Source organism: Pieris brassicae, chromosome 2 (genome assembly GCF_905147105.1).
Source record: "Pieris brassicae chromosome 2, ilPieBrab1.1, whole genome shotgun sequence".
NCBI classification, from domain to species: Eukaryota; Metazoa; Arthropoda; class Insecta; order Lepidoptera; family Pieridae; genus Pieris; species Pieris brassicae.
The window spans coordinates 20,098,270-20,113,377 of record NC_059666.1 but is presented as its reverse complement, the minus strand read 5'-3'; the positions used below and the strand labels follow the sequence as shown (position 1 = coordinate 20,113,377).

At 32.5% G+C, this 15,108-nt stretch overlaps 1 protein-coding gene across 2 annotated transcripts in view; it reads right to left on the bottom strand.

Annotated features, from left to right (window-relative positions):
- LOC123717694 (blood vessel epicardial substance-like) overlaps positions 1-14,552 on the bottom strand; it is a 43,103-nt gene extending 28,551 nt beyond the window's left edge. For both annotated transcript variants that reach the window (XR_006754869.1, XM_045673838.1), the window contains exon 1: positions 13,728-14,552. Coding sequence is in view for 1 of the 2 variants with exons in the window: in XM_045673838.1 (XP_045529794.1) it covers positions 13,728-14,207 (480 nt within the window). In the remaining variant the exon portion in view is untranslated. The remainder of the gene's footprint in view (positions 1-13,727) is intronic.
- Positions 14,553-15,108: the final 556 nt, after the last annotated feature.

Genomic DNA, 15,108 nt, shown 5'->3' with positions numbered 1-15,108 from the left:
TTCAAGTAGCTGCCTACGCGAACTTCGATTCGCCTAAATATGTTTTTTTACGTATCCTACGTTTTAAGTAGCCTACGTAACAACATATGGAACATTTTACTTTGCTACCCCATAGCCACTGTTCAGAATCTGAAACTGAATTTTACAATATTTTCTCTCTACAAAAGCTTTCCTACAAAAGCAAAGCTTAATAAATAAAAAATATACTCGAATTGATCCAACAACATATTTTGCGATTCATTTTTTATTTATATAGACAATAGTTTTTGCACAATATATACATATATCGTATCGTCGAAGATCTTCTTCTTCTTACGAAAGGCGACGGGACCAGAATATTTTTTTTTTATATTTCTCATAACCAATCAATAACTGACATTTTAGTCAATTGTAAAGTCTGATAGAATTGATATAAGAATCATATTCGTGTGGTATTTGTAAATTCAAATGAGAACGGTAAATATAGCCTCGGGTTAGATTTTTCAGGACAAACAGTCATGTTTACTTCAATTGGGGCTTGTTTTTCGTCCATATGCTATTTAAGTATATAATATTAAACAAATATTCCACGTAAGCCAAGCTATTTTGGCAAAAAAATAAAAGTGAAACAATTTTGCAGCATCCCATGATATATAGTCCCAGCATTAAATTATAGTTCAAACAATATGAATGTATTAAAGTCTCTTCCGTTCTAGGGTTGGTCACCCAAACAGGTAGTCGTTATCATCTGTATTGCGTTATCGATTGTATCACTTCAAAGTAACCTAAGAATAATATAATAAAAGTTAAAAAGGCCTTTCTGAATTCTTCTACAAACATTATATGGAGCTCCAAGGCTCAGCGTCATATGCATTCCTTAACATATGGCCAGGAGTGAATGAAGAGTCTCGACAAATTGGAAGTGGTAGGGAGGAGTGATGGCAGGAGAAGTCGGGGTCGATCGTCTACCCAAGTTCAGACAATTATGGGTCTCAACATCCCTAAAGCCCTGAGCTGAGGATAGAGTTGTGTGGAGGCAGCAAGTCGACGTTTCGGTTAGGGTTCAAAACAGGCCCGACCTTCAGTATAATAACTAAGAAGACATTGAATACTAGTGAGAAATTTCATTTTAGTGTGTTTCTCATTTATTTTTTTAATTTTAACATAATAAAATAAAAGGAATTTTAAATTTAAAGAAAACTCTTTTTCAACGGATTGAAGTTTTGTATTATTATAAACTTATAATTATTCTACATAATTTTAATTTTTTCTCCGACGTTTCGCGTGCTTGTCTCCATGACCACGCACGCTGTAAAGCACGCGTAACGTACATAACTTTAATCCGTTGAAAAGGTGTATACGAGTAAGTGTATAAGTGTAAAGACTACTATATGAATTAAAAAATAATTAAAAAAATATTCCAATTATTTTTGATGTAATAATCATTACAGTAATGAAAACGAGTATTAATCAAACATCGCTTGTTAATTATTGGTACACGGCGGAATATTTATTACTTTACGACAGTTTCATGTAATTATAGCGGCCTTTTTTATAGAACTGGGGTAGAAGGCTCATCTAATGGTGATACGCCGCCCATGGACACTCTCAATGCGAAAGGATTCGGGAGTGCGATGCCCGGTTTAAAAAAAAATCGTAGGCCAAAAGTTTGGTTCGAGAAATAAATTGATATTGATTAAAATGAGATATATTACTAGTTAAGGAACAGTTTTAATTTTATCAAAATCAGATTTCTTTCTGACATATGGACATCCACTAATTTCTGGACAAATAACTTCTGTAAATAATATTGAATGATATTACTTCTATTCAATTACAGTTTGTCCATGCGATGAAATGTATTTCTTAAAATAAATATAGAAAGGTCTTCGTTCTACCTTGAGTTTAAATAACATTTAAATTGCAATTTTTTTTACCTATTTACCTTGAATATACCATTTCGTGGGATTAAGCACTTTGGAATTACGTTATTCACCTTTTAAAATTATTAAATACCTCATGAAAAGAAATAGAAAAAATATTATCCTTTGTTGCTGCTGTTATAGTCTATACTATCACAGTAACCATAACATACACCTACTGCTGGACTGTTCAGCTTATGGGACATCCAAGTGAGAATAAGAGCAGAAAACAAACGTGCCTGTGACAAAAGCTTCAATACCTCACTTAATGACACACACCGAACACAGAATGTACCGTGTAATGTATGTTTTAGCGAACGGATACTTAAACTTCAAGAAATAAATAAAAATGAAACATTCCCATCAAATATAGTCCCAGTATTAAATTAAATTACATACAATAACTACGATAATATAGTGTCTTCCGTTTTCGGAAAGAGGTAAAACAAAATTAATTTAAAAAAGAATACACCCTGTTTGACGTTATCATCTGTTACGCGTTACCGATTGTGACACATTAAAGTTACCTAACAATCTATGTATATATATACAAATTAATCCCTATTTCCCTTGTTCACGGCATCACGCGTGAACGGCTGGACCGATTTCGGTTATCATCTTTTTGTTGTATTTGTTATTGTCAGGAGAAGGTTTTTATGAAGAAAAGATTAAGAAAATTGCGCGAAAAATTAGAAAATTTAAGAATACTTAACCACCATATTCACTAACTGACTTTTGTTACTATAGAATTTTTTTTTTAATGTAACCTTATGGCGTTTGACATTTGCTGCAAATATCGACAAAGAAAAATTAACGTCGTTTAAAACAAATGCTTCGATCGGAGTTATTATTAAGTACTAAAATAATTAATGTATGATTTATAACAAAAAAAATATTGCTTAGTGCACATCACCGTTAGTGCAGAGCTATCACGTCTTATTTAAAAGTTTAAAATATTTTTTTAGTTAATTAAACAAATTCGAATTCAATATTCATAGTTAAGACAGGGCAACGTCTGTCGGGTCCACAAGTTATATAATAAAGGCTAAAAGGGGCTTTCTGAATTCTTATACTAAGATAATATGAAGCTCCAAAAGTTTTGCTTAAATAAAATGCAACGCGTCAGGTGCATTCCTTCATCAATAACACGCCAATAATACAACCTCAGAGCTTTGAACAGGTAAACCCTTCGAAAAAAAACATCTAGATGGTGTTTGCGAAAACCGTCCGTAATACTGCCATAGTAGAGATCATATTGTGAAATAATATAACGAATGAAATTGACTTAAGGATAAGACCCTTATTGGTTTTTGTTATTAGAAAAGGACTAACAATTATTTACCACATTTAAATAACAATATCCTATCGGAAAGATTACAAATGTGGAAGATGTTTAAAAAAATACAAGAAATGGTCGAAGCACATGACAACAGTAAGTCGCAAGAAATGGACAAAATTCACTAATTAATGGCAAACCCCAGGAAAAGAAAGACAGATCAGGGTATAGAGGGATGATCTGCAAACTACGGCAGGGGCTGTCTGGACTAGAGATTGACTAGAAGTGGAGAGATCTAGATATGGCATACGTGTCCCAGGATACACCGTAAACCATTTTGTATTGTGTTTAAAAAAATATTGTTACATAAACAAAAAACGCTTAAGGCCCTAACCCAGCACGCATTGCTGTGTCAGTGTCACGAGGTGGAGACTGCGGTACGCAATGGAGAGCTGGAGCGCTGAGGCGCGCCGGCCCGTAATAACAATTAGTTATGTTGTTTTAAATTAATGTAATTTTATCTTTTTTTTCTAACATGGATTACTTGGCTTGCGATAAAATATATCGTGTAAATTTCAAAATCATGTGCTATATACATTTTCGTCATAAAATGAATTCAAAGTGTCAAAATTAGCTATCATAGGATTTTTTTTCTGTCCAGCGAAGTTATCCAAATCGTATATCGATCTTTCAAAATGCATACATAAACTACTCAACTCTACCATATATTTTTTTCATTCGCCATACTTCAAGAAACAATGACAAAAAATAGAAAGAAACAATGTACTTTTTTGGAGTTGTGCCCGTATAGTTGTGATCGTATAGGCCCTTTAAAACAGTCTCAATTATTAATGCCTATTTCGACATTATATTATATTTCATATTCTTCGAACTTACGCAATACATATTATATATATTTATAATCATGTCCTCCAACCTACGAAAAGGATTCGTACTTGATATGTACAATAGATAATGTATAATAAGAAAAATGTATTATCCAGTATGTAAATTGACTGAAACACAAAGTTGTTGAAGAGTTGCTAATATACACGATGATAATTCCAACGCACGACCCCCTGAGGTCGGCCCCATGAGAGTTTTTACCACTAAATAAGTAATGAGTAATTAGAATCAAACCAATAAAGCATTTATCCAACCCTTTTATTGGTATTTGACTTAAATACCGATCAATAACAAAGTGAAATTGAACAGCAGTGAATCAATATTGGATGTGAGTCTTGTTTGGGAGACGCCTTTGCATAAATTGATCAATGCGACATAACGTAACTGGTATTTTGTATATATAGATTATATATAGCTCGCAAGTATGCATACTAGTCGACTGGGTCAAATATCTTCGAACTCTGTAGATTTTTCATAAATATTTTTTTTTAACATTATCGATTTTAATGGTCACTTACATACATACTTAAAAATCATAAACACACACAGACTTTTTAGGTCTGAGGCTTGTATATCTGGCTCATGATCAATTGTCAATGTAATTAGGTAAGTCGGTGATCAGCCTCCTGTGCCTGACACACGAGTCGACATTTTGGGCCAGGCCTTCACGATGTTTTACTTCACCCTTCGAGCGAATGTAAAATGCGCACATAGAAAGTCCATTGGAGCACTGCCGGGGATCGAACTTACGACTACTAGGCAAACGCTGCTCTTCAAACATACTTAATGGTTTATAATGACCATGGTCCTATACTATGAAAAGTTATTGAGTTTATTAAATACTAGGGCAATTATAGGGCTTATATTTGCTACGCTTTATACTTGCTTATATTGAGTGATGCATTGAACGACATAGTACGAAAAGCTTTAATGAAGAAAAATTTTTAAAAGTAAGATTTTCAATTTAAATATATGACAAATCCGTGTTTGAGCAAAAATCCGTTAAACGTTAAAGTTTTCTATAATCTATATAATCGAGGTCTTTATCTATAGTTCCACGTATTCATGTAAATAAATTCTACTACAGCTACAAAAGTATAGATAACAGAAGAAGTCGAAAAGGTTCAAATATAGAATGCACCAGTACAAAAGTAGCCAATACACCTAAGCGACGTTTGAAACGTATGAAATATCTCAAACAAAACGGCAACTTGAAGAGATTTTTAATCACGAAAAACGTCGAAGACTCATCTCCGTAGCAAATAAGTAAAAGTAGGTCAATTTGTTTCTCTCTCCAACTACTTATGTCATTATTTTAGCTCAAATCTGGCATGCCTTTTTGGCACTGGACTTCGCTGAAATTGCGCTGGGGTCAATAAATAATTAGAGCAAGCACACCGAAATGTGAGTTTAAGGGTTATGCTTGCTGGACTAATTCTAATGAAATGAAATACTTAAGAAACAAATATTATATATATTTTTAGATTAAAACTATGTTACGTTAAAGTGGCTGACTCTCAACCCAGTATTTTAAATTAGAGTATTTGTTCGACACTGTCAGTTTTTGGAAGGATCTGTATTTTATATAGAGATGCAGGGCAAGAGGCTCATCTGATGTTAAGTGATACCGCCGCCCGTGGACACATATTGGCAGAAAGTTCGCAAGTGCGTTGCTAGTTTTTATTAATAATGATAATAATAATAGCACTCAGTGGTGGAAGGACGGACGTCTAGGTGGAATCTCGTATTCTGACTCGACGAACGCTGATGTAGATATTTTAACATAATTTTAGTGTTGGTGTAGTAAAATTTAGAATAAATTGAAAAAAATCCACTATGTTTTAGAGTCAGAGTTCTATGTTTTGACTCTGAATCTTACCCATAGATAGTATGAACAAACTATTGTCAACACGTAAGGAAAAATGCAATTTTAGTTACAACACACAAAATGTCATTCACCCCGCCCCACTAACCCACAGCCTGGAGGACGCGAAGTAATGGGGTTGAATATAAACAGGTCATTTCCATCAACTATCGATTTAAAAGTGCCTATTTACAGAGTTTTTATTACAGAAATTATCAATAAAACAATCAACAAATTAATATTTGTAATAATTGTTATGTCATATATCTTTATACCAGTTTAGTTTGAGATGTCCTCGTATTAACTTTTTTCTCTGAATGTGGTTGGGGAATTGGGCCTATACAACACGTAAAGCAATCCATTCCATGGACACGGGTAATGGGGGAATCACCTCCAGTTTATTAGTATAGAGCGACCATAAGTTTTACCAGAAACTGATCGATGTAATTAGACTCCATCAGAAACTAGTGGTGATACCAATCAATTATTTCTCAATATCCGTAGCGCTCCTTTATTCGCAACCTTGAGATAGTGCGGTACTCTATATTGAAGTAAGTATTGTAATCGCTATCGTTATTAGAAGCTTTACAGAGCCCCGGCGGTTAGACCATGGTGATGAGCTAACTGCAGCGTTTTTAACAATCATGTAGGATACATAGTATCGTAACTACAACTCAAGTTTAAAATAATATCAATGCTATTGATTTTAATGTTATTAATTTAACATTTACATATTGATTGCAAAATTTGATGGCTTGATGGCTGGAAGTCTTCCCTGGGAGGTACCACGCCCCCATCACAAAAAAATATATTAAAAATTTTTCAAGGGGACTTTCAATCACAAGAGGAAATTCTGTGTTGTTTGCTACAGCTGGATTTATCCAAATAGAACCCGGACGAAAATCTAAACAGTTTTACTCTGTACCATAAGGCTAGTCAATGTAACAATAGGCCCTAGAAATCCCTTACTATAAATACCAAAACTTCAACTATTACCAGCAGAGATAACAATTATCGAATTTGTTTAACGTCCAGTAACTAATGTCATTAGTTGTAATTTGGAAAAATAAAGTGTTAAGGCAGCGTCGTACTTATCGGAATCTACGTTTGGAGTGATTGTGTCTGTTGGTTTTACAGAGTAGGCCTTCAGGGGAAACTATACGTGGTAGGTAGTTACTGGTATCTTGCACCGGTAGTCCGGTACTCAAAAACGTATAATAGCGTAATGTATATAATGTAATGTATAATATCGATAGCGATCGAGTATAGATATTGAAAGAACTATATCGAACTGTGAGGTATTGACAGACAGACAGTAACAGAGTCCCAGTGCTAGGCTTGTTATCATTACGTTGGTAACACTGAAAATGTTTAGAAATGACCAGTTAGAAACATTGCTGTGTGCCGCCCTGAAGATGCGGTGAAAGCGTACGAAAATGCCATAGAAGAGGCCCCCTAAAGAAGAATAGGCCCACTGCTTTTCTCAGTGGTTCCATCGAATGCGACGATGTGTAGAGATAAACGGAGTTTACTTCGAAAAACAATCAAAGTATTGGCAACTTTCTACATTAAGCCGTTTTTCAGTTTCTAAACATTTTCAGCGTTATTTAGGTATTAGGTATTGTTAGGCAGAATTTCTATATACAACCCTAAGGAGTTTTGACTGTTATCGAACCCGTGCGTACGATGTCTAAATCACTATTTTCTCTATTCAAAGGGCACAAAAATATTTCTGTTTATCGTTAGGATTTTTTATCACTCTCGGAAGCGGTAAAGCGTCTCGCTAGAGTAATAAATAACAGTATGAACGTTTCATAGCTCTCGCTTGCTGAAGGTGCTATAATACATTCGAGAAAATCAAGCCAAGCCATGAGGAATAATATAAATAAATAATTACTATTAAAAGCAATTTTATACAGTAAGACCTCAGGAGTAGGGAGATGCTAAAAACAACCGACTAATTTTGCCCTTCTTTCCTCGTACTTTATCATAAAAACCAAAGTGCAACTTTGTGTCCTGAAACCATTAAAGCCTCATCAGCTAAGACAGAACAGGAAACTAAACTGGGAAACTTTGTCAACAACCAGCACATTATGTCATACAAAGCTTCAATCATTCAAAATTGATGCATAAATAACATGTATTGTAGCAGAAAACTCAACTAATAAGTACAATTATTCGATAGGATGAACTACAAGCCACCGTTATGAAATACTTTGAAATTGCGATCGTTAGACAAATTAATTACAAAATAGAATCGCATATATATCATTTAAGAAAATATGCCTCAATTATTGAAATAAAACTGGAATCACTTTGAGTTTCAGCAATAAATTTTAACGGCATGATGCGGTCGGAATTATTAAACATACCGCATTGTACTGGAGAACACGATGTGCTTTCTTAAAATTTTGTTCTTCTAAGAGACAACATGTAATTTGCCTAGCGCTACGAAATTTTAGTTTTACTAACTTTACGTGAAAAATCTATCGCGCATGCTGGAAGAAAAATCTTATCAGTCAATTTACCTTTACTGGATATTAATATTAAAGAAGCTAAGTTGCTAATTTCCTAATTAAAATTGTTAATAATATATAAATAAAAATGAATCGTAAAAAATGTTGCTTTATTTATTCCATGAACTCTGCGGAAGGTTTTTTTGTTTTGGAGAGAAAAATTCGCTTCGTTACCGTTACCAAAATTAATAAATACGAAAATATATTTACGAAATTTTATGTCCGACTATGGACTTATGGAAGAAAGGATAAATACTTTATTATGATATAGTAACGTTGATTGAAAGGTATAGCGGGGAAGAATTGAAAAATGGTGATGATGAGACAAGTGGAAGAATTTGGAGGTGGCCTTCATTTTATAGTAGGTCGTGTAAGTTAAACATGGACTAAATGTAATCCTGATTATGAAGTACTATTTCTGTTTTATATTTATTTTATTAAAGTTGGAATTATTTCAATGAACTTAAAAGTTAAAAAGGGATATTTCTACGAGTTTGATAAAGTATCAAACGCTACACATACATTTGCGGCACATTTAGCGGAAGACTGAAAAGATTGGCGTGAAGTTATTGGTATTTAAATTTTGTTTTACATTTCTAATATCTCTCTAAGATATTAAGCCTTTATCTACAATGGTATGAAGATGTGCTCGTGTTAAGCGTATAATCCGAAAGTGAGTAATGAACAGTCACATTCCCGTGCGACAACGCTCGTCACGAATTCTAACACTAGTACAATAGACTAAGATAAGCTTAATGTTTCGAGGGAAAACCTTGGATAAAAAAGGCTGCTTTTAAATTCTTAAATTTAAGATCAGATAAATCTAATAAAAAGAAGGCTATTTCTTCTACCAAAATAATAATATGAATATGGAAAGTACTATTACGGGGAAGTCCCCCGTAATGTCTATTAATGTGTGTCTACACGTGCGAAAAAAGACACCTTCCGAAAACAAGCTACGGTGAATTTCCCGTTCTATTCGATAGACGCGCACCGCACATGAGTTAATGGATCTCAGAAATTCCAACCTTATGATTGCATTTTTTTTTAATTGTAGTCATTTTTTTCAAGTCCCAAATATCGCCTATTTTTTTCAGTGGGGACAGGAAGCCCTTACAGGGCCCTGGGCTACAGCACAAAAAGCCGTTAATTAGATCCGCCCCTGGTTCTGGGGGTGTTAGCCACGAGAACAGGATTGTAAGATTCGAGATTTAGTGCGAAATATGATACTGTATAATTTGAAACATTTTTGACAAACGGATGTCATACTTAGTTCTAAATCTCGTCTCTGAATAACTATAATATGCTCCGTGTGTAAGCAGTTAATAGGTATATACGTTTTTAATATACTATAGGTAATTATTATAACTAGACAGCCATTTCTAAGGCTTCAAGTATAAATTAGTATTGCTAAATGATAATAATTTAAAAAGGCTGCTGGATGACATTGAGCGCAATCCTCTTATAATTTTTATGTTAAGCTTAATTGGATAATATGAAATGTAATAAACCTTTGCAATTCCTTTTAACATATATGCAAGTTTGTATAATTATATATATATATTTATAGATACGTATTCAAATTGTGTCTTGGAAGATTATTAAAACAAAAACAAACGGGATTATTAGACGAGCAATTATATTCCTTGGTAATTGTCTTTAGTAGCACCAAGATTTTTTTAGTAATTATATGATACATTTTACATCTGAAACTGTAGTGAGTGGACACGTATACGGACTCTTCGCGGAATCCTATTTCATTTTCCGCAGAAATGCTTTTACACAGCCATACAGGAAGATTCGAAAGCTCTAAGGGCTAGATTCGACCTAATTTTGTATAGTATATCTAAGTTGTATATTGTACATCTAGCGGCGAGCAATTACGAGCCTTAAATAGGTGTGTTTATCATAATTCAATTAACAAGAAATAAAATAATAATAAAACTATAATCGCTAATATAATCTAAATTAAAACGATAACACATTTAAATCTGATAAATATTATCAAAATCTCTAAATATATTAATAATACTTCGGATAATACCAACATTAATTCATGATAAATGTAGACCACTCAAAGCGAAGCCATCGTCCTAAATAACACTTACACGTACACTTAACCTAGTTCTATCTAAGTTAAATGACCCTTTTCACACAATCGTTGTAAATTTCGCTGGCGTAATACATTTACGGGTATGGCTAGTCTTAAATTCAATTTGCATTGTTAAATCCTCTAATATAATTTTTTCCTTAATCCATCTTTGTGTGCGCACACATTTGTTACGTCTTCCACAAACTCACACATTTACATAGTTATCACAATATATTCATATATTTATTATTTTTACAGTACCCTCGTTTTTTTTAAAAAAAAATTGTGTTGGTTACCCTTGATGAAACTTTGTAAATTTAAAGAAGAGCGAAGCTTCCCTGTCACATGTCTCTGCCTTACTAGGGAGGCCTCAATCTGAATTCTATTGTACATATAGCTAAACAAATAAAGAATTTTGAATTTTTGAATTTGTAACCGAAATCTATAAAAGGCAAAATTATGTTTGTATATTTTAGTTGTCATTCACGTGACTTGAAATACATTATATATATATATTTCTGTTTCGCAATCTAGTTTTTGTAGAACAGAAAACTACCCAACAATATAGATTGCATATCACAAACAGATGCGGGTAGAAGTAATTAAGGTACCCTATACGTAAGAGGTTATAACATATTACCTTGAAAATGATTCAAAATTTTTCAACGATTTCAACACTATGAAGGGTATCTGTGATTGGTACCCTCAAAAAACAATTTTTGTTTGAAAAAATAAGAGAAACATTGAAATGGTCTGTTAGGCTGTTATGAAATCTACAAGAATACCAATAATATATATATTTCCTGGCATATTGCGTATAAAAGTATAAGAATGGCGGCGTCGCAATTTCCTCGCACTAAATATCCCATCTTCCTGTAGACAATGAATCGAAGGACAATTTAACCGGGAAATTATATTCACACTTAGAATTGCTTTTATATTTGTTTTAATTAAAGATAAAAACATCTACACATAATACTGCAAATGCATGTTAATTTTTTCTTGTAAGATCAGATGATATAAAAATCTTTTTGGCTCAACCAAAAACCAGTTTGGCTAATCTAAAATTACTGAAATTGTAAAAGTTTGCGTTTATTATAATGTCTCAGTCAGTTAAGTTTTAATTTATTGTAACATACATATTAATCCGGTGAACTACACCTTTTTTAACTGAACCTTTCAAATATCTCGTAACTGTTACATTCATTCGGTAACTAATTAAAATTTTGTAATGATTCAAATTAGAAATAAGGAACTAGTAAACAGTAATTTCTCGTGATTTATGATTACTTGTAAGTCAGATTTAGTTGGCAATTAGTAGAACAGCGAATCAAAACCAAGTTACAATGTTTCTAACTCAAAGTTAAGCAACTATTCCGATTCTCCAAAGTCAGAATATTAATTACGAAACGTAAATTTTGATTGTTCTTAATAAAATTCTATTACCATTGTTAAACATTTGTATCGAGGAGTTCTAAGCCGAATTCGGACTATAATACAATATCAATAGTATTTTCTATGATATTTCGTTGACATGAAAATATGTTACAAACGTTACAAATGCCCCTAAATTGGTATCATTAACTATCTATAATAAAATCGTATAACTATATAATTAATAAGTTTTTGTACGTACTTGAACCACGATTTAAACCTCGATATCGACTTTCGAAACGTGATTCATTGAAGCAGACGCGATTTGTTATACAACACCATATTGGGTACTGGTAAATTACTTTAACACATGGCTTAATATTTTAGTATCGTTTATTCTATTATTGAAAGTAAAAGTTGACAATAATAAAAAGTATTCATATGTTATACGTTATTCTACTAAATCAAGGAAATAAAGCGAATTTACTGAGACGTATTTGACCTATTGGCGAAAATTATTATACGATTTTATACTTGTTATCGAACCAAATGTATTGTGTTAGAATATGTAAACTTTTAGGTTAAACTTATTTAACAATCAAAAAAGGTATTATTTAGTTTTTGATACTTCTGTTTTTAATCATAAATTTTTATTTTCTTATGGTTAATAGAAAATCTCTAAAACTGAGTGTGTCCACACTATGGTAATAAATAGTTTTGTAAAAAATTTGTAGTACAATTTCAACTAAAGTGGTAAAATAAACGTTTAATGTGTAATAATATTTTACGACAGATAAGAACTCGCGTGAAGTAATTACGTCTTGGTAGCTATAAAGATATAAAAATGAATAATGTGATAGAAACTTTTGTGTATTTGAATAAAAATAGCATTATGAATAAATATTCTGCACTTTGAAATTCAATGAGTATCTGCAATATTACATCACTCTCTGTCAGAAAAACTATAGAAATTTCCAGCAACTATTATAGCTTTACGAAATTTATTTACCCAGACTTAAAATTCCTTGCAATAAAAAAGATGACGTGTGCACTAAAACATAGTTTATATAAGTGGTCTACTAATACAGACTATTAAATTTTACAGAGACAACAATGATTAAATTTAATTTATATTTCTAGAAAGAGATAAAGTTTATTTGTTGACTTACATTGTAAGGCACCAAATTGACTAAACTAAGTAATTTTATACAAATAAATTAAATTATGCAACATTTTAAATTGTGCTTGTGTATATACATGTGTATATGTAAATACAACAACTAGAACGTAAAAAAAATAATTGTATTATACATCACCACAAACAAGTATTGGAAATCGAATTCGCTATTAACAAAAATTATACAAGAACTGCTTGTTTCAATAATAAATGTAAGTTATTGCACTTTCTACTGTCTATCTTCATATAGAGAATACATTAACTAATGAAAGTGCAGTGATCCCTTATCATAAGGTAAACAGTACTACATATCTATACATTCAGACCCAGAGAAAATAGTCCCAACATATACGTATATAGGTATATATATATATATGCGAAGTTTTGTTTGTCTCACATTAGAACAAAACTGATAATTCTATTACTACAACACACAATAACACAATAAAAAATATTATTATTTGAAATATGTTTTCTGAGTAATGTTGTTTATATTAACACAAGTTATGAGTTATGATGTCTTGATTATAACTACCCTCATTTATTTTAGAAAAGAAAGTAATATAGATAAATTAGTTATGTAAACTTATAGAAATAAAATTGTATTTAAAAGGGTTTTACCTCTTCAATCTCCTTGTGAAACTTGATAGGCCTCATCAAATAAAACTGAACAGCAAAGTACACAAAATTAATAATGATGAAAGCACTATTCCACAGCACAGCATCCAAATAGCATTCTATACTCCAAGCCCACAAGCCCGAGAATGTGCAGCCTAGGATAAGGGCAACACGTAACCAAATGAGGCCACTAGGAGTGTGGGGTGCCAAAAATGAGAGCAAGAAGAACACATTTGATACTTGGAAAAATATATGGTTTATGGGCCTCCAACGCGGGCAGTGGTTCAAATACAAGTCCCACATCGAGGGCCGTTCTTGAATGGTCACGTTTACAAAATCGCCGCTATCAGGTACCCTCGAGGTCTCTATCAAGCCCATATCTGTCGTCGTTGATGCTATGTCACTGTCCGTTGCCGTCAGCTCCACCGTACCATTCTGAAGGCTTGTTATCACTCCGATTGCTAAGGCACTGAGGAATAACATAGTCCCACCGAACACACAACTCCGGGTCCGAACCGCACATCGATATTTTCCCGAGGACGTTTTGCATTTGCGCGCAATTTTATCACACTTTAACACAGCTTATAAATTTAATAGTTTGTCTCATGAAGATATTAAATAAGCGCGAATTTATTTTTTTCATTAAAGTAAATCGGGCGCGGGTCACTTATAGGATACCCCGTTTCTGTTTTCACAAAAACTAGTATTGGTATTAATAAAAACTTAATGAAGAAAATTTATACAGCTTTAGACATATGATTAAAGAAATTTAGTTTTTTAAATAAAATCAGAAATATTGCACGAGTGAAGCAAACAATCATACACGAAAACTACAGAATCAAGAATGACAATAAATTGTCAAAACAGGAATTTGCTTGAAAACAAAACAATGACAGTGACGTCGTAAATTTTTGACAAATAGAAAAACTATCGGAAAAGGAACTAATCAATAGGTTGTTGACAGTCAATAGTCACTGTCAGTGTTTCATCTGATATTTACTATCAACTGCCACTTGAAATAATTTTGAATTTTGAGTTTTGTCTTGCTTTTATAGGTTAATGTTATTTTTGTAAATTAAAGAATTTCTTAAATTAAATAATGTAAAGAACTATGGCTTCATCTTGCAACAAGTTGCTTCATCCAGAATTAATGAGCAATGAAGAACTCCTATTAATTATCGAAGAGGTAAAAATTTATAATTGTACTGCATTTTTGCTGTTACATTTTAGTGTTTTAATTAAGTATATTGTTATAGAGACGCTTACGAGTGCCAAATTTACATACCATGCAAAGAGATGAACTTTTATCAATATTTCACAACTTCTGCGTCCCTTATGGACAACGAAAGTACAAGGACACTGGTAGAGGGAAAGTATTAAATAA